Here is a 26,314-nt window from a genome sequence, read left to right as displayed (position 1 = left end):
CAAGTGACCCTTGAAGAAAGGCGACTAAGGCCATGTCTACACTAGCAAGCTTACAGCAGCCCAGCTGTGCCAATGTAAAATAGCTCATATATCCACTCTATCCCGCTGGGAGAGAGCTCTCCCATCGCCATAGAACCACCTCCATGAGCGGTGGTAGTTATGTTGGTGGGAGAAGCCCTCCTGGTGACAGAGTGCTGTGCACATTACATTTACGTTGGAAAAGTTATGTTGCTCAGGGGGTGGGGGTTTTTTCACACTCCTGAGCGACATAAGTTTTGCCGACATAAGTGGCAGTGTAGACATGGCCTTAAGAGTGATTGGTTGGAGTTTTATTTTTACCCTTCCCTAGCAGGTAAGCCAGTGGACAATTTCACATTATGCAAATAACTCTGTCCACCCCATACTGTTTACTGGTGATGAACACATCGTTATGGTTTTTAACATACAGTGATGGTGTCAGGTTTAGCTGTAATTGTGTTAATCTGAGTATTTCATTCAAAAGTGATAAAAGGAGCTTTCCACTGCAGTATTGCCAACCACAAATGTTCAAAAATCATGAGATTAGCTTTCAAATAATGAGAGAATGTAAAAATAATAGAAATATGTTCTTTTTATTTGCCTTCTGCTTTTTGAGCCTTTAGGATGCATTTTAAAGCTTTCTCCAAAGTCACAAGAGCTAGAAACTTGCCTTTTCTTTAAGAATGAAGGCTGAAAATCATCACATATCCACTTGACTCTGGGAGCTTGGGCTTTAAAGAAAATAATTATTATCATGAGGCTCATGACAAAATCATGAGAGTTGGCAACAACTGTGTGTGGCTCTCAACCGTTCCGGACTACTGTACGCCTTTCAGGAGTCTGATTTGTCTTTTGTATGCTTAAGTTTCATCTCACTTAAAAGCTACTTGCTTACAAAATCAGACATGAAAATACAATTGTGTCAGCCACACTATTACTGAAAAATTGTTCTATTTTTTACCCTATAATTATAAAATAAAACAGAATATAAATATTTTATTTATATTTCAGTGTATAGTATAGAGAGCACTATAAATAAGTCATTGTCTGTATGAACTTTTAGGTGGTCCTGGTTTGCTAATGGTTGTATATAGCCTACTGTAAAACTTGCAACTATCCTGACGAGTTGCTGTACCACCTGGAAGACGTCTGTGCATCTCTGGTTGGGACCTTGTTATGACCCAAGATAGATTAATCCCTCCAATTGCAAGTGCATTAATTTGAATTCCTTATAGGGGCTTGTTTTATATCACAGTTTCAACCATGTAACAAAATATAAAGGGCTATGTTGGAGAAATACTTCCATGAACATAAACTCCCCTCAATCTTAAACCATCCTCTTGGCCTTCAATTTAATTGTAGCCATTTATAAACATATTCTTAAAAGTCTCTGGTAAAGACTGACACTTTATTTACAAAGGGGTTTTTGCCTTCTGCAGCATATAATCAACCGGTGAATCATGGCTGTGTCTGTGAGAAGAGAGCTGAAGTGGGCTGTAGCTCAGGAAAGCTTATGCTTAAATAAAGGGGTTAGTCTCTAAGGGGCCCCACGTCCTCCTTTTCTTTTTGTAAGGAATGCGCCGTAATCTTCAGTTGTTTTAATTCACGGCAGCCGCATTAGAAGTGCAACCTAAGTGGCGTGTATTCCCCCCCCCCCAAAGGCGGCGCCCTGCTTTAATTATGGACAGCGAGCGATGGAAAAGACTCCAGCACCCAGTCCATGGCTCTGCCAGAGCAGGATTCAGAGCAGCTGCCGTGTTAGTCTGTATTCGCAAAAAGAAAAGGAGGACTTGTGGCACCTTAGAGACTAACCAATTTATTAGAGCATAAGCTTTCGTGAGCTACAGCTCACTTCATCGGATGCATTCGGTGGAAAAAGCAGAGATGCATCCGATGAAGTAGCTGTAGCTCAGGAAAGCTTATGCTCAGATAAATGTGTTAGTCTCTAAGGTGCCACAAGTCCTCCTTTTCTTTTTCCAGAGCAGGATTGTTCCCGTGCTCATGCTCTCGCCGGGCGGGCTCCCGGGGCGCAGGCGGCGAGGGGTTTATACGCTCGCAGGGCAGAGGGCCTGCCTGGGGCCGCGCTGGCCGATCGGCTCCGCTCTCTTGCCCGCGGCCTTCGGCCTGGCAGAGACAGGAGGGGGGTGGGGGGCCGGCACGGAGCTATCCGGCCCGCCCCATAACAGCGGCGCGGCTCCAGAGCTCGCATTGGACCACGAGACGGCGAAGGGGCGGGGCCTCCATATGAGCTCGCCCTGTGACTGGCGGGCTAGGCAGCGCCCCGGGCGTGGAGCCGCAGGAGGGGCTTTGGCGGCCGCGCGCCCGGATAGGCTCGGACAGGGCGGCGGCCGCGGCCGCGGCGGTTCGCCCTGTGATAGGGTGGCGGGCTGGGCCTTGGAGCAAGCGCGCCCGGTGATAAGGCGGTGGGCATGACATCACAATCTTGTCCCCGCGCGAGGGGCGGGGTCGCTGCGCCCCTCGCCCTGGTGGGTGAATGGCCGCCGTGCTGCGGAGCGGCCGCTGCTTCTTCCTGCCTAGCCCGGTCCCGCGCGGCCTGCGCCCTTCCGCCGGCAGCTGCAGCGGCGCTGCTATGCAGGAGCCCCCGCCGTCCCCGCCCCCGCCCCTCGCTGCCCGGCCGGAGAGCCCGGGCCCCAGCGCAGCCCCGGGGGCGGCTGCGGGCCGCCTCGGGGCGCTGCGCTTCGATAACCGGGCGCTGCGCTCGTTGCCGCTGGACCCGTCCGAGGAGAACGTGCCGCGGCAGGTGCCCGGCGCCTGCTTCTCGCGGGTGCGGCCCAGCCCGGTGCAGAGCCCGCGGCTGGTGGCCATGTCGCTGCCCGCCCTGGCGCTGCTGGGCCTGGAGCCCCCCGCGGCCGGGGCGCTGGAGGAGCTGGAGGCCGAGGCCGCGCTGTACTTCAGCGGGAACCGGCTGCTACCCGGCGCGGAGCCCGCCGCGCACTGCTACTGCGGGCACCAGTTCGGCAGCTTCGCCGGGCAGCTGGGCGACGGCGCGGCCATGTACCTGGGCGAGGTGCTGAGCCCGCGGGGCGAGCGCTGGGAGATCCAGCTCAAGGGGGCCGGGCTCACCCCCTTCTCCCGGTAACCGTTCGCGGGGAGGCGCCGGGGGCGGGTGAGTCCTGCCCCTCTGCCGGGCAGGGGCTGGTGGGGGCGCTGCACCCTTTTGTGGCGTCAGCCGCAGGTTGCATCCCTAGAGCTTGTGGGTTCCCCGCCTGGCCCACTGCTCTAGTGTCCCCAAGGCACCCCACTCCCTCCTGTGAGATGCTGCCAGGGGCTGCTGCAGCTGGGGAGCTCGGCGCAGGGGCTTTAAGCCTTTGCCATTCCCAGCCTGAGTCACTTCACCCTTTGGCAGCCCATCCTGCCACACAACTGTGTGCCCAGCCCAGAAACCTTTGCTTGCCACTGCGGGAAATGCCTCGCCAGTGCCCGGGACAGGTGTGGTGGCAGCTGGGGATGTGTGCTAGTGTAGATGGGGCACTCGCGTTCAGGGCCGTCCTTACCCATACGCAAAGTACGTAGCTGCGTAGGGCACTGGCCTGCACTCACCGGCAGCGGGAAGTGCAGCGACCCTGCCCCTGCTGTGCTGCCCGTGAATGCTGAGGGATGGTTCTGCACTGGCCCCCAAGCCAGCCCTGCCCCTTCACCCCCACCTCTCCCTGCAGAGGCCTGGGGTTGGCCCCACACACACACTCTCTCTCTCTCTCTCTGCAGGGGGGCTGTGTAGGGCACCAGAATAGCTAGGGATGGCCCTCTCACGTTCTCCTCTATCTTCTCCCCTGTAAAATCTGGTCTTCTGTGTACTTTTACTCCATGCTATACATATTTCATGGGCGAGACCAGTGTTTCTCAAATTGGGGGTCCTGACCCAAAAGGTATTTGCAGGGGGGTCGTGGTATTGTTGCCCTTGCTTCTGCATTGCCTTCACAGCTCGGTGGTTGGAGAGCAGCATCAGCTGTTGGCCAGGCACTCAGCTCTGAAGGTAGCGCCCCCTCCGGCAGCAGTGCAGAAGTAAGGGTGGCATGGTATTGCCACCCTTACTTCTGCGTTGCTGCCTTCAGAGCTGGGCGGCCAGAGAGTGGTGGCTACTGACAGAGGGCCCAGCTCTGTGGACAGCAGCACAGAAGCAAAAGTAGCAGTACTGCAACCCCCCCCCCCACACACAAAATAACTTTGCCACCTCCCCCCGCCCCACGACTCCTTTTTGGTTCAGGACCCCTACACTTACAGCACCATGACATTTCAGATATAAATGAAATTTATCATTTTTAGAATCCTATGACTGTGAAATTGACCAATATGGACCATAAATTTGGTAGAATCCTACTCTTAACCGTGATTTTTCATCATCCCTACAGCAATTATAATATTTGGTTAAAAAAGATAATGTTAAGGAGTGGTACAAAGGAGGTGAGATGAAAAATAAAGATATTTTAGTGTGAAGGATGAAACTAATTACATTTCCTGCACTTTGCATTTGTTGTTTCTTTCCTTCCCTTGTAAACACTTTCCCTCAAACTTTCTGCCTTTGTTATTGCTAGAGATATGATAATAGTGGTGGGAGTGCTAGTGTGTAGCAGCCACCATTTCTTTTTTCTGTTGTATTGTTTAACTACGCTCAGCCAGGATCTTCTCTTGGTACATAAAATACTGGTAGCTGCCAGCATATTGTTTGCGTTATTATGGAGCTTTAGTCATAGAAATAGCAGGGAAACAATAGGTAAACAATTCAAAAGGTGCTAGAGTGGAGTACCTGCACAGACTGAGTAACTGATTTTTAGCTCCTATTATTCTGTACTTTCCAGTTATTGTGCAGTTTGGTCCTGTTTCTGTTTATCTTTTTAATTTTGATGGTGGTCAAAAAATTTATTATATTTAAATGTATACATTAAAGCAGTGGTTCTCAACCTATTTACCTTTGTGGGCCACATGTGTAGCTCTCTGTGTTATGTGGGCTGTGACCAAACAATATATACGGTATGTACTATGTGTATGGCCCTGAGGATGTCACATGGGCTGCAGCTGTGTGCTGATCTGGCCGCAAGGGGACTATGGGTTGAGAACCACTGCATTAAAGACATCTGACAGAGAGATCTGAAGCAGTCATGAAGGATAAAGGGCTTTTTTAAAGTTCAGCTGGCTAAAAAAACAAACTGAAAATTGAAGTCCTGGAGTAGGCTACAGCTAGCAGAAGGAATCACTGTTTATATGCTCTTCTATAGCTTCTGAAGCTATTAGACATCTGGGCCACAGGCTAGTTTGAAAATTACTGCAGTAACTTTTATGTTCAGTGTTAGCTAATATTCAAACTAGATTGTTTGTCGGTGGTGTGAGATAACTAAACCCTGTGAATGTTTAATGCCCATTTTTAAAGGGGGAATGGGGAAAGAAGTTACTTTTTGCAGCTAATTCCAAAGACGTAATTCTTTCTTTAAAGAGACGCTGTCAACTTTGGTAGTAGACATTACTAATAAAACCTTAGATTAAGTGACTTTTAAAAATTCAGTCAACTTATTTCACTTTATATTTTGTGGGTTTTTTGTAGTTTGGATCATAAAAATTAATGAAGCCAGTTTCACTTTTTTTTTTATAGGCAGTTACAATACTAGGTGAAGTTCTGCAATGTCTGGCCTGCAGACCAGAAGTTGCAGAAGAATTTCTACTTGTTTAAAAAGCTCTTTACTAAAATTAAAAAATGATGGAAACACTTCTGCTGGCCCTTGTGTTCCATTAACAATGTGTTCTACAGAATTTAAATACTGAGAAGCTTAAGGAGTGTACAGAACCTGTACAAACAACAAAAGAGGTAATTGGAAAGGAGGCTATATATGTTAACTTTATTTCTACTATGAATGTTGGTATTAATACCAAAAATAAATGTTACCAATAAGGAGATAGCATTACACATTGTAAATTGAAACTAGGAGGACATGGTGGGCAACTTTGGACAAGTCACTTGACTTTTGGGCCTTCATTTATTTCTCCACCTAGAAAATGAGGGTCATGATACTCTGCTTTTGTAAAGTGTTTTGAGATGTAGAAATGAGAAGTGTTACACCAGCTAAGTAGTATTATTGTTTTTGTTTATAGACAAGCTGATGGTCGAAAGGTCCTGCGGTCGAGTATAAGAGAATTCCTGTGTAGCGAGGCCATGTTTCATCTAGGTATACCTACAACAAGGGCTGGAACGTGTGTAACATCCGAATCAAAAGTTGTTCGGGACATACTCTATGATGGAAATCCAAAAAATGAAAGATGCACAATTGTCCTGAGAATAGCTTCCACTTTTATAAGGTAAAGAGAAGTCTGTTTTCAATTTTTTCCTGTTAAAACAAAACCAGCATCCTGTTGGAAATACACTATTTCTCTAACAAGACCATCTATATATGATTCTCATTCTGGGGTTTTAGCTCTTCAGTGCTAGACTGGTGGAACTCTGTGTTTTCCATCCAGTAGATGGGATGCACTAGCATCTTTGCACACTGCCAGGTAAACATTAATTTTTAGGGACTAAAACAGAAAATCACGGTGGGGTGTTCTGGAAAGTGGAATTTTTTTAAGCTTCATAAATTAAAAAGAAAAAAAAAATTTCAAGTCCTGGCAAAGAAAAGTTGCCTTTATGATACTCCTGATGCTGGTGGTGACTATTATGTGGGAAAGGACTATTTTAAAAGCCACTTAATGAAGGATTTTAGGATAAAGAATAAAATTGTCAAAATCTAGATCGTGATAAATGTGACTCGACATATTAGAGATGGAAGGTGGTTCCTGCTTGAAACCATATTGGGACTCTATGGAAGATCTCTGGTCCGTTGCAAAGTCACAAATTCCTAATGAAAGGCTGAGGAATAGGAAATATATAAAGCTTGGAAAATCTTTTTTCCAATTTTTTTTGCAAGATGTCTTTCATTTGTATAGGCAGTATTTTATTTTGGTTTGCTGTACTTTTTAAAATAGGTTCACCATATAATCATTGTCTTCCATTGAATATTTTTAAGAAGCTCTTAAGAATTAGCCATTAATGCTCACTAGGGCCCCTGATCCTTCAATTGGCAGCACGTAGATGCACACCTTTGCTGTGTGGTGCTTCAGTGGAGCTCTGTTGTTTTGATTCTCTGTCATTTGCAGGACTGGGGCCTAAATTAAGGAGATGGTGCTACAGTAATATTTCTAAGTGGTAATTTCTTATTGCTGTAATTGAATAAGTGTCTTAATTATCTTAAAACAGGTTTGGATCTTTTGAGATTTTTAAACCTACAGATGAATACACAGGACGCAAAGGTCCCAGTGTTAACAGAAATGATATTCGAATACAGATGCTTAATTATGTGATCAGCACTTTCTATCCAGAAATCCAGCAGGTTTATTCTGACAACAGTGTTCAGAGGAATGCTGCTTTCTTCAGAGAGGTATGAGGCTGATAATTCTTTCCTTTCATAGTATTTGTAGAAGTAAGATACAAGAACTTCATCGTGTGAGTCATATGGGGTGAGTTAACATTTTATGGGTTTTTTTTTCTTTTGGTTATCTTAACTTTTTTTGTTGCTTTTGGGAAAAAAAACAAAAAAACACTCCTGGTAGAACTGTATATTGAAATGTACCTAAGAGACTAGTTGCCTCCTCACCAGCAAGTCAAGATTTCCCTGGCTTTTGAAGAGCTGTACAAGTCTATGCATAATAAATTGAGTACATCAGAATGTTGAGGAGTTCTGGAACCTGATTGGCTGATGATGAGGTAATGATTTAGAATGTAAAAAGGGTCTGTTCTCGTTTTGTAATATGAAATATGGGAAAAAAGGATGTTGACTGAGAAGAATGTAAATTAAAGGTTCATAATTTAAATGCTCAAAAGCCAGAACATTCAATTATGGTTTCCTCAATAACCATTACTTGAGCTGTTGGCAGGTATGTAGCATTGGGTGGGTGTGTGTGTGTGTGTGTGTGTGTGTGTGTATATGGATATGTATATATATGTGTGTGTATATATACTGCTAAATTTATGCCATAATAGAAATATGTAATGTTGCTGAGCTAAAGTTGTTGTGGGAATCATAACTTTACATATCCTGACTGTTGTGTACTTATACATCGAAACATTGATATTGTGTTAACACCACTTTTCCCACATTTTCCTTAGTTGTTTGTAAGGTGGTGGAAATAGATGCATCTCTCTTTCAAATAGCAAAATAAGGGGTTAGGGAAGATGAAATGCTTCTGTTTCTATTTCGGTAATTGTATATTCAAATATGTGCTTTCTGGGGCTCTGTCCAGTACACTCCATTTAAATACTATACCTAAATCGGGAAGCTGGAAAGCAGCCATAGGACCTGCCTCCTGGGCTTTTCTGATTTTTCTTAAAGGAAGAATGAAAAGTCTTAGCGCAGCCACATGATGCAACATAAGGAGGTGTATGTGAAAGAGGAGGAATTTGCCAGCACAGTAAAACAAACCATTTCAGCTACTTGATACCTGGTTCAGTACTTCAGAAGGCTTTGTTCGAGCTGGCAAGGTTAGCAGGAAATAGCCAGCAGCTACTTAAGGAAGCTTAAAATGAACAACAAAAATGCTATTTTAGAAAAAAAAATTTTGAAAATTTTACAAACAGCACTGTATTCTGGCAAGATCCCTCAAATTGATTTTTTTTTCCCCCCTCCTAAATTAATCATTGATTCTTGTCCTGTCTCAAGCTTTAGACAGTTTTACTTTAAATCTAGTCAGTGGAAAAAGTTTAAAACTAGTTTAAGGTAGTAGATCTACCTCTGGCCCACCTGCCAATTATTATGGTCTTAGTCATTTTGTATATAATACTGCACTCAAAACCATTAAAACATTAAGGTTGCAAGTCAGGTTCTCAAGTTATGAAATGCCAGAATTCAGGTTGCCTTTCCAAGCTTAATTCGGCCCCTTTGTGCACATGCATTACGATAATCTTTAGTTATGCGATTGCATAATATTTTTCCCAAAGAATCCGTCTTAATGCACAGGATGGATGGTGCTCTCTTGGTGACTGCTCTTCAGTATTTTTTTTTCTCATTTTTTTCAATTAATGTGTGGCCCCAGGCCTTATTAGCTGTACACTATTCAAACCTTGCTTTGAAGAGAGAATTATTAATTTCCTCATGGGTTTTTCTATGACATTAATCATTGTAGCTGAATGCTTCACAAACATTAATTTATATTCACAACACACCTGTTAAATGGGGGAGTATAATTATCCCCAATTTACAGATTGGGGACTGAGGCATAGGAACTAAAGTTAAAAGTTCCCTCCTTTTGGGTACCCAGTTTAAGATGCCTATGAGCTGATTTTTCAGAGTACTTGGTATTCTGTAGCACAACTCCCACTGACTTTAGTTGCAGTTGTGAATGCTTAGCACCGAGGAACACAGTTAGTGACCCCCTATGAAAAGTTTCATTTAAGTGACTTTCCTATATGATGCCAGGGACTCTGTGGCATAGACATTTACAAATCCAATTCTCCAGGGAAGCCCTTGCCCATGACTGTCCTTTCTCTCCCTGCAGTCCCCTTCCTCGTTCACCACATCTTCCTACTTCCGCACAAATGAAGCAAGGTTCCCGCAAAAGAGTTTCCTTTGCTACACAATCCTGGCTCATCCCTAGAGTAGGTCCATCCTGTGTCCTGAATGAGGCAGGGGTCCTGTGGGGGGAAAAGTATGGTATTGTGTAATTAAAGACTGAATTTATAATGAATCTGCGCCAAGGTGCCAAATTCAGATTGCATAGGCAACTTTAATTCTAGCATTTCCTGAATTCTGTGTGTGAGACTTTGCAATCTTAATCTTCTTTTAACTTGTTTTTTGTGTTTTGTTTTCTGGGTTTTTAAAAAAGCGAAATGAAAACACACATTCCATTATAGACACCTATATCATCAGCAGGGTTGCCACTGCTTGATCCCCAGCAGACCTCTGTTGCTTGAGCTAATAGTGTATATGATTGTCATCATTTCTGTGGACCAGCAGTGTAGAGAGCACTTTGCCAGTGGGTTTCACAGATATGTGGTGACAGCCTAGAAACACTGAGGCTTAGGAATCTTGGGTTGCCTTCCAGGCTCTGGAGGGTATTGTGGTCAAGTCAGCACAGACTCTCTGCCCATTCCACCCAAACTTGACCCCATTCCATTCCCTCCAACCTGTCACTGTCCTAGTCCTATCCATTTCCCATCCCAGACTCCTCATCCCAAATTCCACTTCTTAAGCTTCTTGTCCCATCTGATTTAGTAAATCCTAGTCTCACTCCTCCAGGCTCCCATCACCCATGCCAGTGAACTTGCCTAGCCAGTCCCTGTTTCCATCACCTTGCTCTTCATCCAGTCTGTTTCACACTCCCACCTGCTGGCTCCTAGTTTCCCACACATGCTTTCTCACCTGGCTCCTAGACCCATTCTCTGTCTCGCATATACCCTATGTCCCTATTTCCCTCTCCCCATCTTCCTGACAGTTCCATCCCCCTCCCCTCAACTTCCTTGTTCCAAACTACTCCATCTTCTCCCCCAGGTTCATTTCTTGTACCCTCCATATTCAAATCAGTCAGCTTCCTCCTCTGCACTGCCTGGGCCCAGCGGCGGAGTCATTGAGAGTGCAGGAGAGACAGCCTTCCTGCTCTCTCAGCTCAAGTGGCAGGACCCAGCAGGGCGCACAACAGTCCAGAGTTGCAATTGCAGGGAAGGTCCTGCTCCAACCTCAGGCTGGGGCTTGCTCAGTTTAGACCATGTTTGGAGATTTCAGCAGCTAAAATCTAAATTGCGACTGAGTACAGTATTATAGAAATGTAGGGCTGGAAGGGACCTCAAAAGGTGAGCAGACCATCCTCCAACACTGAAGCAGAATTAAGTATACCTAAGCCCTCCCTAATAGAAGTTTGTCTAATCTGTTCTTAAAAACATTCAAATGATGAGGATTCCACAATCTCCCTTGGTAACCTGTTCAGTGTCAGCTGTCATTTTTCATAGGCTTATTACTTGGCCAAACTTGAGTGTGTTTTCACGGGGATTGCAAAAGGCACATTTAATACATATGCTGCCCTCTTCCAAATTTCATATCTCTGCTCGAAAGCATGGGGAGTGCAAAAACTTTTCAAAGACAAGGGCAAAACAACATATTTTTCTCCTTGGAAATGGCTGATAGTTTGCACAAAAATTCAGCTTGAGGCAGGCACCTGACATTTAAAATTTCAGACCAGACAGTTAGTTTTGGCAGTTTATAAGCAACTGAAAGTAGGGTCTTGTAATGGAAGTGTTGGACAACCTTAATAGACAGCACTTTGTGGCCTGTCTATAATATATAAAATGCTTTTGCCACTACTTTTCCACTGTGAAGGAAACTAAACCGGAGAGATAGCAAAAGTGAGTGCATTTGATACCACTTTATGTATAGAGAATAGATTTTTCTTTTTTTTTAATCTGTTTTAGATTTAGTTTAGATTTACCCTTGTTAAAAATGACGACAGGCATTTTAAAGTGGTGGGCGTCGGTTGCATATAATTTCCCAAGCTCTTTTTGTAAAACTTGCTTGTAAAAATCAGTAAGTGTAGAAATTGGTGATGGAGAGAAGTGTTAAGTGAAGCTAGAACACAGATGACCTCATTCTAATCAGCGCACACTTCTTTGGGAATGATCCATGTTTTAATTGCATTACAGGCTTTTCATTGTCAGTTAAAAAAAAACTGCTAGAATAACAAATCATTTTATGCAGTGGCACTGTGCAGTTCACCTTTCTTTATCATTATGTGGACTTTTGTTTTCAATAGCCTGGATCTCATCTTTTGCTTAATTTACTGTGTGGTGGTATCTCATCTCTCTGGCATATAGCCATAGTGCAGAGTTTGGCCACTTGCACTTGTTTATAGCGTATTTCTAATCAGTTCTGTGCACATGTAGCTACTTGGAGTATCTTGTGTCCTATGGCTTTTTACTGCCCTTCTGAGCAGTGTGGAAACCATATAAAGTGTTTTGCTTGAAAGCACTATAATGCATGCCAGCGTGGAACCTGGAAAATGGTGTTGAGGGGAATGCATAAAGTTAGTTTCCAAAATGTTGGTGTTCTAAACCCTTCTTTCTGTTTCTCTAACTTTCTGGAATTTTGGTCCTTGGGGATGAAATTTTCCAGCCTGTCCTGGTTGGTTGATTTTGATGAAAGTTTAAGCAAAGACAGTTCTGCCACATTTGAGAATGAGGGTTGTGTAAAACTAGCACTTCCTCTTTTTTTTTATCTATATATAACAAACACTTTTTCTACCTTAAACAGCTTTAGAAGGAAGGATTGGAAGTTTGAAATTTAACAAGTTGATAGCTGTTTCAGTGGACAAGTCAGTGTTCTGGTGCAAATAGGTTTTGATTTGACCAGGTTTTGAGGATTTGAAAATCATAGTTCATGTCATGTGATTTTTGTAATGGTAGCAGTTTAGTAATAGATTTACTAATTAGATTTATTTTAAAAGTTAAAATAACTTTGTTTTCATAGAACAGACTTAATTTTGGTTGGCAGATAGTACTGAAATGAAGAAATTGATAAATTGTTTAAAAATATTGCATCCTGTTCTCTATGTGCTATACCTCATCTAACCAGCTAACTGCAGAAATAATACTATGGAAAAGTAACTAACTTAAAAACTGTAATGCCTGGATACAATGAGGAAGAGTTCAGCTTGTACATGAAAATTCAATTTTGGCATTTCCTGACTTTTTTTTTACTTAACTTTGCATCTTTTGTTTCTGTAGCATAGTTAAAGAACGTGATATTCCCCTACCACAAAGTCTAACGCTGATCCTTGTGTAACACTTCTTCCTTTTTCTAAATCTTTGTAAGTCTCCCCTGCCCCCCAATTTACACTACTACTTATGGGGAAATTCTATAGCTCTTGTTCTGGAATTAGAAATGGGCAACAGGAGATATTTGTTGCAAAGACTGGACTAATGAAGGCTTATTCAATTTGGATCATTTTTAGCCAAAAAGTTGGTTTCCTTAGTCTAGTGCAGTGGCTCTTAACCTTTACTGCAGCCTGCACCCCTTTGGTTCTCAAAATATGATCTCGCACCCCTTATCAAAAATTGTTGAAGTAGGTCAGTTCTTTAAACCTAGATATATATTTTTTGTTTGTATATTACAGTAATCGTTAAATGTATAATGTTAAACGCATAGGTTTGATGAAACAAAGTAGTTGTACTTACGTGCCTGTGCTTAATTTGTGTTTTCAATGATTTTAGACTTCTATAGATGTCTCGCACCCACAGAAAGGGCATCTCGCATGCCCAGGGGGTGCATGCACCCCAGGTTAAGCACCACTGGTCTAGTGGTTCTGACCTTCTGTTAGAAGCCTTTTTTATCATTCTTGGACAGGTGCCCTTAGTTTCATAGTGTGCTAATAGTCACTTTCTTTGTTCTTTCACTCCTAGCCTCTTGCATCTGTTTTTGTTTGTTTTTTTTTCCGTTCTCTGGTTACCACTTCTTCCAACCCGCCATTAACAAATTCACTCGCAGGCTTCGGTAAGGGAACCATTGTGACTCACACGGCCAAGTTGTATGGGCTGGCTTGTCAGTTAAGATAGATGTAGTTAGAAAATGGCACGAGGAAAAAAGTGGGAGTGGAAAATAGGGTCATAATGAACAAAGGAAACAGACACAGCATTTAGGCTAACGAAACTTTTTATATATACATCCTGAGTGCCAGATCCTGCTCCCATTGAAGTCCATATGAATTTTATTTCAGTAGGAGCAGACCTTTCGTTCGGAGGAGATGCTGCTAAAATGTTGCTACTGCTGGGACTTGGGATAAATCGCTGTTTGCTTTTGGGAGTTAACTATGTTAGTGGAGCAGGAGGACATACTTCAGTGAAAGTAGCATGTTTTGTTTGTTTGTTTTTGTTTGTTTTTTTTCCCCTGAATTTCAAGCCCTACAGTGTAATGCAGTCATATCTTGTAAAATAACACTGTTTAGGTTAAAATGATAGATTCCCTTAAAATATATATAGACATGTCTAAGTCATAATCAAAATTGAAGCGTTTTGTTTCTTAGGTAACAAAGCGGACAGCAAGGATGGTTGCTGAATGGCAGTGTATTGGGTTTTGCCATGGTGTGCTGAATACAGATAATATGAGCATAGTAGGACTTACTATTGACTATGGCCCTTTTGGGTTTATGGACAGGTCAGTATAGTTTGTTTACCTGAAATGTACAACTGTGTTTACTGTGCAAAATAATCCTCATGCTTTTCCTGATTGCTTTCATTCCTTTTCAACATCCTCCTGGATTTATTATATCCTAATTGTTTGTATTCCTTGACATAATCATTTCTAACCTTCTGTAGCTGTCACATCGGTATATGTATAACCTGTTCATTTTCTAGCATGGTTCTTTTCTGTATTTGAAAGGCCTTGAGTTTACTCTAAGGAAGGACAATACAAGCACATGCTTAGATTAATAGTTTTGGAGAAATGTCAGAACTAAAAGCACTCTTCCTTCTTGCACTTTCTAGTCTCCAAAAGGATCTAACTCAGTAGTCACTCTGCTAACTAGAGAAGACTGCTAACTAGAGAAGACTGCTAACCATTTCTTCCTTGTCTGTAGATATGACCCAGAACACATTTGCAATGGTTCAGATAATGCAGGCCGCTATGCTTATAACAAACAGCCAGAGATCTGCAAGTGGAATCTAGGGAAGCTGGCTGAAGCTTTAGTCCCAGAACTGCCCTTGGAGATCAGTGAACTCATTCTTGAAGAGGAGTATGATGCAGAATTTCAGAGGCATTATTTGCAGAAGATGAGGAAGAAGCTAGGTCTCATTCATTTGGAATTAGAAGATGATGATAGATTGGTGTCAGAACTTCTAGAAACTATGCATCTCACAGGTTAGTGACGAAAACAGGACATAACTTGGTTGTCTTGTTTACCATGTTAGAAAAATAACTGATCAGAGAATCATATTCCACGGACCACAAATTTACCTTATTTCAAAAATGTGGATGTATCTGGTAGAAACAAATTAGACTCTAAACCTTTAAGTTGAAGTTAAATTAGACTGTCTTATGTCTGAAGAATAAAATCTTTGTGTTCAGGTGGAGACTTTACAAATACTTTCCGTTTGCTGAGCTCTTTCTCGGGCGATTTGGATCCTCTAAAATTGGAAGATTTCCTTGAAAAGATTGTCATGCAGTGTGCTTCTATGGAAGAATTAAAAGTTGCTTTCAGGCCTCAGATGGATCCAAGGTACAACTGAAGTAAACAATAACAATTCTGAACTGTTTTCAGGCATACTATCTATATATAGCTGGGTCTTTTTAAATGTTTAAATGAGTTTAGTGACCTTTAAGGTGCCAGAGTGACAGTCTCGGACTATCCACAGACCAGGAATGTAAGATCAACAGCAGTGCAAATTTTCCTGTGTTGCCATGCCAGGACATTTTAGCCATGGCCTGAGAGACTAGTTATCTGTCTATTTCTCCCCCCGCCCCTTTATATTTAGCTTCTCTGCAGAGTAAGCTAATGAGTGTCAAATTCGGTAGTTTTGTGGTAAGGACACACTTCACTAAGAACTGGATTTAAATCACCAAAACCCATTTCACATGTACTGCCAACAAGCTGAATGGTAGCAGTATATTTCAGTCACTGTGCTAAATACAATTAAAATATATATTGGATGCTCTGTATACTGTTACAAATCCCCAGAGCCAACCAGTTTCCATCTTTGGGGCCAGATTCACTGGTACATTCCAGCTGTAAACTTGACTCGTGTGGCCAGTTACATCAGGATTACAGCTGCTTTGCATCATGGAAACAATGGAAATTAGACAGAGCATTCTAGTGAAACTGACCCTTAGTAGTGTTCTTTGTTTCTAGTATGAATAGATTTTGTATATTTTTCTAGGATCTATTAATTGTTTCCTTTTATTTGGCAGACGTTTTGCGTGCCTAGTGTTGCAGAAACTAACATAATTATATACCTTTTTCTCATAATTGTCAGTGTGAATAAAAGTGTCTAAGTTCTACTCTGAGCAGTAGGAATGTTCACACATTTCTGATGTCGTACCGAGATGCTGTTGGTTAGTTATCACCTTTTTGAGTAGATGGGCAGTTGAGTTCCAGCAATGATGTGTTTGAGTAGCAGCCGTGTTAGTCCGTATTCGCAAAAAGAAAAGGAGTACTTGTGGCACCTTAGAGACTAACAAATTTATTTGAGCTTAAGCTTTCGTGAGCTACAGCTCACTTCATCGGATCTGACGATCATGCATCCGATGAAGTGAGCTGTAGCTCACGAAAGCTTATGATCAAATAAATTTGTTAGTCTCTAAGGTGCCACAAGCAATGATGTGGTAAATAGAAAAAGGAAGAAATTAATACTTAAGAAGCCAGTTGATATTACTAGATTATGATTTCAAGGTAAACCAAATCTGGAGCCTAAACATAAATCTTATAATAAGAAGTAAATCTGATTATACACAAGTCAGTCCTTTTGGGTTACTATAGTCAGACTTTGTACAGAGGAGCAGGAGACGTAATGAGTAAATCACAGTAGTCTGAAAGCAAAGCTTTTTAATGCAGTACTGTACTACACTAAGTGCAACAACTGTTATACCACAGTACTCCAGTGATGATTGCATTAGGCATATGTAGATCAAATGGGAGGGTAATTTATATAGACTGAACAATCAAAACTGCTAGATAATGTCCATTTATGCTATCATATTATATTTAATGATCTTTAGTGATGAGCTGTCGTTTAGCTAGTAGGTGCTGATAGTTTTTTTTTTTCTGTCCTTTAATTACTTTCCATGTATGCATTAATGAAAAGTTTAGAAAATTGAGACTTCCACTTACTTTGATGTGGCATGACAAAAATAAAGTGTTATGAAAACAAATGTTTACTTAAACTGGGAGAAGAAGGCAGCTGAATAAGTGATAAAACTGTTGGACAGCTCACACTAACACAATCCAATGGTATACAGCTTTTAGAAACCTAATAAAAACCACACCAAAATAACTTGGCTCTATTAACAATAGAAACTCCTGTCCTCCAATAAATTAGTCCTGTTAAAACCATTAACATGTCTTTTTTTAGCGAGTATATTAATCATTTAGCGCTGTCAAGTGATAAAAATAATTAATCAATCGCGATTAAATAATACAATTTAAATATTTTTGGGTGTTTTCTACATTTTTAAATTGATTTCAGTTGCAATGCAATCTAAAGTGCAATCTCTTTACCTTGAAAGTTCAACTTTCAAGTATAAAATTATGTACAAAAAATAACTATCAAAAATACAACAATGTAAGACTTTAGAGCCTACAAGTCTACTCAGCAAATCGCTCAAAGCAGTTAGATTACAATTTGCAGGGGACATAATGCTGCCTGCTTCTTGTTTACAGTGTCCCCCTGAAAGTGAGAACAGGTGTTTGCATGGCATTGTTGTAGCCAGCATCTTAAGATATTTATGTGCCAGATGCACTAAAGATTCATATGTCCCTTCATGCTTCAACCACCATTCCAGAAGACATGCATCCATGCTGATGGATTCTGCTCAATAACGAGAGCAAACTGCCACGTGTTCATTTTTGTCATCCGAGTCAGATGCCACCAGCAGAGGGTTGATTTTCATTGGTGGTGGTTCGGGTTCTATAGTTTCTGCATCTCAGGCTATGTCTACACTACCACATTAAGTCGACCTACGCTGTGCAACTCCATCTACGTGAATAACTTGGCTGGAGTCTAAGTACCTTAGGTTGAGGCACCGTGGGTCTACACCTTACTCTTATCGTCAGGTGCAGAGTACAGGGGTCAATTGGAGAGCGATCTGCTGTTGATTTGGCTGGTCTTCACTGTACCTGCTAAATCGACCGCCAGTGGATCGATCTCAGAGCATCAATTCCAGCTGTAGTGTAGACCTGCCCTGAGTGTTGCTCTTTTAAGACATCCGAAAGCATGCTCCACACCTTGTCATCGTCAGATTTCAGAAGGCATTTCAGATTCTTAAACCTTGGGTCGAGGACTATAGCTATCTTTAGAAATCTCACATTGCTTCCTGCTTTGCGTTTTGTCAAATCTGCAGTGAAAGTGTTCTTAAAATGAATATGTGCTGGGTCATCCTCCCAAGACTGCTATAATACGATGTATATGTCAGACCATGGATAAAACAGCAGGGGACATGCAGTTCTCCCCCGCGGAGTTTAGTCACAAATTTAATTAATGCATTTCTTTTTAATGAGCATCATCGGCATGGAAGCATATCCTCTGGAATATGGCTGAAGCATGAAGAGGCATACGAATGTTTAGCGTATCTAGCACATAAATACCTTGCAACGCTGCTACAAAAGTTCCATGCGAACACCTGTTCTCGCTTTCGGTGACATTGTAAATAAGAAGCAGGCAGCAGTATTCCCTGTAAAATGTAAACAAACTTGTTTGTCTTAGCGATTGCCTGAACAAGAAGTAGGCCTGAGTGGACTTGTAGGCTCTAAAGTTTTACATTGTTTTGTTTTTGTGTGCAATTATGTAACAATCTACATTTATAAATTGTGCTTTCACGATAGAGATTGCACTACAGTATGTGTATGAGGTGAATTGAAAAATGCTATTTATCATTTTTACAGTGCAAATATTGGTAATCAAAAGTAAATATAAAGTGAGCTGTATACACTTTGTATTCTGTGTTGTAATAGAAATCAATATATATGAAAATGTAGAAGAACATCCACAAATTTAGTAAATTTCAATTGGTATTCTGTTGATATTCAATTGGTATTCAGTGCGATTAATCACCATTAATTGTTTTGAGTTAATCGCGTGAGTTAACTGTTATTAATCAACAGCCCTGCTCATTATCCAATAAATTAGTTTGAATTACATAGATCAGGTATGTTTTTGTCCACAATCCTTTCTGGCAGAATAGGATAAAATATAACAAGTCTGAGGTTATTACTTTGTACTGCATGATTATATAGCAGTACCATTGCATTTATTCCCCACTCTTGTAAAGTGTTTGCTTCCTTTTCTATGATACTATGGTGTTTGTATTACAGTAGTACCTAGGGCCCCCAAGTAAAAGTGAAATCCCACTATGCTTGGCACTTTACAAACACGAGGCTGCAATTTTCAAAGCTTTCTAGGGCATTTAGGCACACAATTAATTAATTTCAGGGTGGAATTGTGCATCTAAATCCCCAAGTGGCTGTGAATTCTCGGCCTTACAATCTTACAATACAAAACCTTACAATAGGTTTGACACAACAAAAGAAGTAAATTAAACAAATGGAAGGAGGGAGATAACAGTAAAATGTTCTTTTGCATAATAAATTAGTCTTTTATCATGGGATACTGGGTATTTAGCTTTGCTGACAAAAAAAACAAGGTTACTTTGCTTGCTTGCTGAATTAGTCTGGATACAAAAAGTCAGTTCTTGCCTGTTACTGTGAGGTTTTTAAAGTCTGATATAAGTTTCCTCTTTCCTGCAGACAACTTTCCATGATGCTAATGTTGGCTCAGTCTAACCCTCAACTGTTTGCATTAATTGGAACAAAAGCTAATATAACTAAAGAATTAGAACGCATAGAACAGTTTTCTAAACTACAGCAATTAACAGCAGCTGACTTACTGAGTAGAAATAAAAGACACTGGAAAGAATGGCTGCAGAAGTACAGGTGAGATTATTAAATATTGCCTGCAATAAATTTTTGTGCTATGTCATATCTATGGTAAAACCTCAGAGTTATGGATACTTTGGGAATGGAGGTTTTTCATAACTCTGCACAAGAAGTTCTGGGATGCTCCTCAGGGTGGACTGCTTGGAGCAGGGACTCGTAGCTTTTCCTGAAAACTTCGGTGTCTTCACCTCCTACTCTTGGGGGGAATTCTGCAGCAAAAATTAAAAATTATGCACACAATATTTTAAAATTCTGCATATTTTGTCAAAATAACACTATATAATCAGGCCAGTTTCAACTATTTTGGTAATTTTATTTCAAAATACCTGTCGGTGACTGTCTGTAACAATACAGACATGCACACAAAATTCCCCCAGGAGTAGGGAGTTAAGTAAATCCCTGTTTTTCTGCCCCTCCCCCTCTGAGTCCAGCAGGGGGTCAGACACCTGCTCCCTTACCCCCCAGAGCCCAGCCATGGGCTGCCCCCAGCCAGACATCCGCACCCCTATCTCCCAGAGCCCCCCACCGAGACACTAACATGCACCCTCTGTCTGCCAGAGCTCAGCTGCGGTGCCTCCACCAGCCCAGACACTCGCATCCTCTCTCCCCCACAGACCTCGGCTATGCCCCCCCTTCCCCCCAGCCCAGACACCCACACCTCCTAACCTTGAGAGCTCAGGGCTCCAAAGGGGAAAACAGGCTGATGCTGGATCCCAGGCTTGTGTGGAGTTTCCTGCACGCTGCCGCCTTCCTTGAGGGCATGTGAAGAACTGCAGCTGCCCTGAACCTCCAGCTCCTTCCTCTTCCCCCCCCTCCCCTTTTACCCCCCCACAGTATCTTTTATTTGCAAGCTGGACTCTGCCAGGTCCAGCTGCCCCTAATGGAGGCTGTGGCCCTTAAAACTGAGCTGCTTCTCCAGAGCGCAACATGCAAGCAGGAGATTGGGCTCCAGTTTCAGCAGCTCACTTTCCAGATCAGGTTCTATCAGGAGCTCGGGAAATTTCTTTCCCGGGCTGGGACTGAGCTTGCAAGCTGTCCCCCTCCTGACTAGAGGGGGAACCTGCACCCGTGGCTTACAGGAAAGCAGTGCAGACCCCAGTGCTGCTCCTGCTCAGGGACTTACAGCTGTGTCTGTGAACTTCAGCATCTTCACCTTCTGTCTGTAAGTGGCTGCCCTGGGTGGTGAGTAGGGAGTGGAGGTGGGGACAGGTAGCCCAGATGTGCCTACCTTTAAGATGCAATATAGGCACAGTACTGGCTAGGGTTTTTTGGTTGGTTGGTTGATTTGGGGTTTTTTGTCTCTGCTGCTGCTTGATTGCTTAATTCCAGTTCCACATGGTGTCCGGTTGACCAGTCAGTCTGTAACTCTTGTGTTCATATCTTTGAGGTTCTGCAATACTGAGCAACAGTGCATAGCCCTCTACAAATAGAAGACAGCATGGCCCCAGCCTCCGAAGCTTTATAACATAGAACAGATGTTGGTGATGCCAAAAAAAAATAGAATATGAATAAGCTACAAAAGTTAAAATAAAACGCCCACATGCTCAATAATTTTCCATGGAAATTTCATAAATTAAGTATTAAATCCAGTTTGGTGCATTGGTGCACATACAAAAAGACATTTGGATGCAAACGGGTATTTTGACTTTAATTCTAACACCTGTGCCTAAACTTGATTGTATTAGTTTGGGTCATTAGTAAATATATTACCAAAATATGACTTGTATCAGAGCTGTCCAACCTTTAGGGTAGTTCACCCAGCTAATAGTTCTTGGCCTGAGGGAAGAATCCACACTATTAGATAAAGCAACTGAAAATACTCAATGCTCTTACTGCCAAGAGCATTGAGTATTTGTATTTGAATTTAGAAGAGGAGGTGGGGAGCATAAGGTAAAGCAAAACAATGGGGCCCACATTCTCTTGACCACTAAGGTCACTTGGTGCCACATTCATAGAAGTGCCACAAGACTTTAAAATAGCTCAAGATTCCCAACAGAGAGATCCTTCTGTGTAAGTAGGAATAATCTCTGCTGGGCCAGAGCTGGTGGGGTTGGTATAGTATAGCGGCCTATTACACCAGCAGTGTAAGATAGGGTAGGTGAAGTCCGGCTTTAACTTGTGATGGCAGTCACAGCTGGCTTCCTGTGACTGACACTCTTCACTACATCTGAGAATTCTAGCAGGAATAAGTACCAGTCATAGATCTGATTCTTGACTGTATCCCATCTCTCTACCAATGTAAGCATGTGAGAAACTTAAATATACAATAAAGTGCATAGAAAAGCTTCAGAGTTGATTCCTGAAAGTGCAGAAGCATTCATATGATGACTTATGCAGCATGTTTTACCTGTCAAGGCTTCAAATAAGCAATATTTTCAAAAATGTGAAGTCTTCAAGGGAAATGTGCATACTTGCCACTTAGTACATGCTGTACTTCAGTTTGCTGCCTCTAATGGACTGTGAAACTGGTTCTTAACTGAAGTGGGAGATAAGGTTTTTTTTTTTGGTTTTGTTTTTTTTTTTTTTTGTAGCTGAAATTTAAAAATAGCTGAGCTTTCCAGACCAACAAGGAGGATCATAGGCCATGTTCTCATCTTGAAATTCCCATTGACACTTGCAAATTCAAGAAAATGGGTCTAAATTTTAAAAAGAATCTTGAACCAAATAAAATTCTTTGTTTGTTCTTGCTTATTTTCAGAGTCCGATTAGAAAAAGAGAGAAAAAGTATTAGTAATGCTGATGTCTGGAATGCTGAACGTGTGAAGATTATGAATTCAAACAATCCAAAATGTATCTTGAGAAATTACATTGCTCAGAATGCCATTGAAGCAGCTGAAAATGGAGACTTCACAGAGGTACAGTATTACTATTCAACATTGCTGTATATGCATGATACTTCAGAAAATCTTCCAAGGAATTTTACAGTCCAGATTACATGTTACATAACATGCAACAAGATTAAAAGAAAAAATATAATATGAAGGGCCAAGTTTTTTTTGAGCTACAGGTTGTCTGGTGAATACAACATGAGGCAGGGAGCTAGGAATTCCTGATTTTTTTTTTTTTTTCAACCCCTGCTCTGCACTGATTGGCTGCACAACTGTGGACAAGCCCTTTTTGCATCTATAAAATGATACTTAACTCACAGGAGTGTTGAGGATTAGTTTGTACTTAAAACCCTATTTGCCAAATGGTGTTTTAAAATATAACATTTGGTCATATTTAGCTCAACATTATGTTTAAATACTACAGTGTGCAGATACAATTAACATATGTATAGTATTGATGCTAATGTAAAGGTGTTCAGATACTTTATTTTGAACGCTGTAAGCCTCCCAATTGCTGTTACTCGTACTGCGTTCCATGCAGGCTACAATAGACGATAAAATAATTGCAGATCTCTATTTTCAGTTTAGATTATATCAGTGTATCACGTTATTTCATCTTTCATTTTGTGGCTCTTCATAGTCTGCATATCCATTAAATACAGTTTTTCAGATTGCTTTGAATCCATCGAAGGTTCAGTTTTTACTTAATTTCTCACCGCAACTCGTTGCGGCTTTCTCCCTAGGTAAGAGAGGTTTTGAAATGCTTGGAAAATCCATTTGAAGAGACAGAAGGTCTCACTGAAGTGCAGGAAGATCAAGAAGAGGAGGAAACAGTTGCAGCAGCTGCTGCTTGTGCTCCAGTGGCCAACAGCAGACTTCCATATAGCAATAAACCTCCACTCTGGGCTTCAGAACTCTGTGTTACGTGATCTTCATAACCGCTTTGTTTTATTTTTCACCGTAAACTGGAGATGCTGATCCTTCTTCAGTAGTGGAGAATCAAACAAGGCAAAATCAAAGTGCTGTTAAGTCATTGAAACAGTTCATTTGGATGTGTCTGCAACCACACTTCAGCAACAATTCTTATTTTTGATTCAATCATGGATCATAGGTTTAATGGACCAACAACAATCAACAGTCCATGTACATTGTTAGATTAATGTTTGGGGAGCTGAACAACTTTCTTCCTCACCACGTTGTAATTAGTGATGTCTTAGGTGTAGGTATACAGTTGTCTTTGAACATCCAAATGTAACTATTCGTGTGAAGTCAAAAATAACAAATCAGAAATCTGATATATTTTTGACTGATGATGATGAATTAATAGTACTTAGTCCCAAAATATGGTTAATGCTTTTACTCTGCAGGGATGTTTGATCCTCTTTAATGGAGGAATAGGCTTATCATTGCTTCTCTGAAGCTATGATTCCTTTAACTGAGTAGTTCACTTCTTGTGAACTTTCATATTAACACAAGTCCTTTTTTTTTTTAAGAGAATTTTTGCAGGCTGATGGGGGGAGAAGCAATGGAGTATAATTCTTTTATAATATACAGTATAGAAATTATAGAAATCAGAATTTGAGGATTATGCATATTTGCACTTGGAAGTCCTAGCAGAAAAATATATTCAGCTTTAATAAGTTTGTGTGTGAAATATACATGTACAAATATTTATTAAGATCTTGGACTGCAACTTGTAAGTCAGTCGACCTAAACAAGATCTCTTTGCCAATTTAGCTTGTTCCCTATAAACTACCCAGTACTTAATATAAGCGTTCATTATCTGATTATTTATGCTGTTGACACAGTTCCTTCTACATTAAACTGGCAGATGTGTACTTGTTCAGCGTTATTCAATGCAACTTTTGTATTCATACTTTCTTCTTGTATAACTTAGTCTTTAATCCATCCATCCATCATCATCAATCTATGGAAATGTTACTCTGAAAGCTGCCATTCTAGTATTCTTATTTGCTAAAATCTGGGGTGGCAATGTCTGAGAATATACAAATGATGCTCCTACTTCCCCTCTTGTTGACTTTATGCAGTTTTGGTTCTGTATTTTGATGGATACTGATATGTTTGAGGTGAAAGGGAGAGCTATGAATGTTGTATATTTAATTATATCTGCAGTGTGAAACTGTTCTTGTTAATTAAAATAGTACTTAGGGAGTCGGAAATAGATCCTGATTAGTCATATAAAACAAAAGGAAGTACGTCTTCCTATGGAACTCTTTGCCAGAGGATGTTGTGAAGGCGAAGACTAACAGGGTTTAAAAAAAAAAAAAAGATAAATTCATGGAGGATAGGTCCATCAATGGCTATTAGCCAGGATGGTGTCCCTAGCCTCTGTTGGAAGCTGGAAATGGACGACTGGGGATGGATCACTTAATAATTACCCTGTTCTGTTCATTCCCTTGGAAGTACCTGGCACTGGCCACTGTTGGAAAACAGGATACTGCGCTAGATGAACGTTTGGTCTGACCCAGTATGGCCGTTCTTATGTGTCTCTCACTGGGAAAATGTATTCCAGAGATAAGCCACTTCAGTCACCTTAATTCAGTTTTTTAGTTCAGAGGGCAGTAGTTGAAAGCTTTTTTTAAATTACAGCATTTTATATTTTTAAGTGGAGGTTGGATTTAAGTTTTTTTTGTTTTTAAATTTGATTTGCATGATTACCATCAGGGACAAAGGAGAAGAAATTGAATAAAGATAAGTGTGCTGTGGAAAAAAGAGATGCTGTAATGTCAGCAGTGGGGATAAGTTGGATACTCAGCCAAACCCTTAGCAGTAGCTTATGTGCCTCAAGCTTTCTCCATGGTTTTGCCAGCCCAGACTGTTTTTGGAGTTCTCTCAATTTGGGCATTGAAGTAATGCTGAGCTCTTTCTCTGACTAAAGGGGTACATCTACACTGCAATCAGAGATGCACAGCTGCGGCTGTCTGGGTCAGCTGTCTCAGGCTTGGGGTTTCAGAGTCTGGGCTTCAGCCTGAGCCCAAACATCTAGACTGCAGTTTTTAGCCCTGCGAGCCTGAGTCAGCTGGCTTGGGCTCTGAGACTTGGTGCTGTGGATTTTTTATTGCAGTGTAGACATACCCCTTGGATCACATCACATACCAGTAAATAACAATGGAAACTTCTGCTTTGTTCATAATTATTTTGGGTAGGCTTACAACCTGTACTGAAACTGCTTCAGGCAGGAAGCTTATACAGTGAATGAAATCCCATTATTTATTTTTTTGCAGAGTCCAAAAGAAATAATGGAAGAGTAACTTTGTGGATCTTACTCACAATTTCTAAAAGTATTAGTTATGGATTTTGATAGCCCAAACCCAGTAATGCAAACTTGTTTCTAAATAGTTACCCTTGGCCAGTATTCCAATTTCACTTCATTTTTTTTGTCTGCAATACTGACCAAAAAAAATTAATCTTTCACCCAGTTTGTCACTATCATTCCTTAAGTGTTTCTTAGCAACCCACTCTTGTACATAGTACATGGTGCTGTGTACTTCTCAATGTCGTATGGGGAAACCACAACTTAAGGCGATGTGCATCAAAGATAAATTTAAAAATGACAAACATGGTGGTCTAAATTCACGTTAAAAGAAAGCAAAATTGCAGTCTCTCTAGGGAGCTGCTACTGGTTGAAAGAAGTTGCTAGCAGATCCAAAATGGTCAAAATATTTACTCATTTGAATAGTACGTTCCTAGTGTCAGTCATGCTGTTGCATAGAATAGAATGTGTTGGAGTGGTACCTCTGCTTTATTATTTTTAAGGGTTAGCCATGCTCCTTTCACTAGCAGTG

The 26,314-nt window shown here is 41.3% G+C and overlaps 1 protein-coding gene across 1 annotated transcript; it reads left to right on the top strand.

Moving 5' to 3' along the window:
- Positions 1-2,468: 2,468 nt before the first annotated feature.
- On the top strand, positions 2,469-25,794 carry SELENOO (selenoprotein O). The gene is made up of 9 exons (XM_038373818.2): positions 2,469-3,114; positions 6,121-6,324; positions 7,259-7,439; positions 14,062-14,192; positions 14,614-14,894; positions 15,102-15,252; positions 19,492-19,677; positions 22,379-22,535; positions 23,252-25,794. Exons 1-9 carry the CDS (start codon positions 2,513-2,515, stop codon positions 23,444-23,446), a joined length of 2,088 nt encoding a protein of 695 aa, XP_038229746.1. The 5' UTR covers positions 2,469-2,512; the 3' UTR covers positions 23,447-25,794.
- The last annotated feature ends 520 nt before the right edge of the window (positions 25,795-26,314 follow it).

Source organism: Dermochelys coriacea, chromosome 1, assembly GCF_009764565.3.
Source record: "Dermochelys coriacea isolate rDerCor1 chromosome 1, rDerCor1.pri.v4, whole genome shotgun sequence".
Classification (NCBI taxonomy): Eukaryota; Metazoa; Chordata; order Testudines; family Dermochelyidae; genus Dermochelys; species Dermochelys coriacea.
Note: the sequence above shows the minus strand (reverse complement) of the source record. Positions and strands in the feature narration are given on the sequence as shown.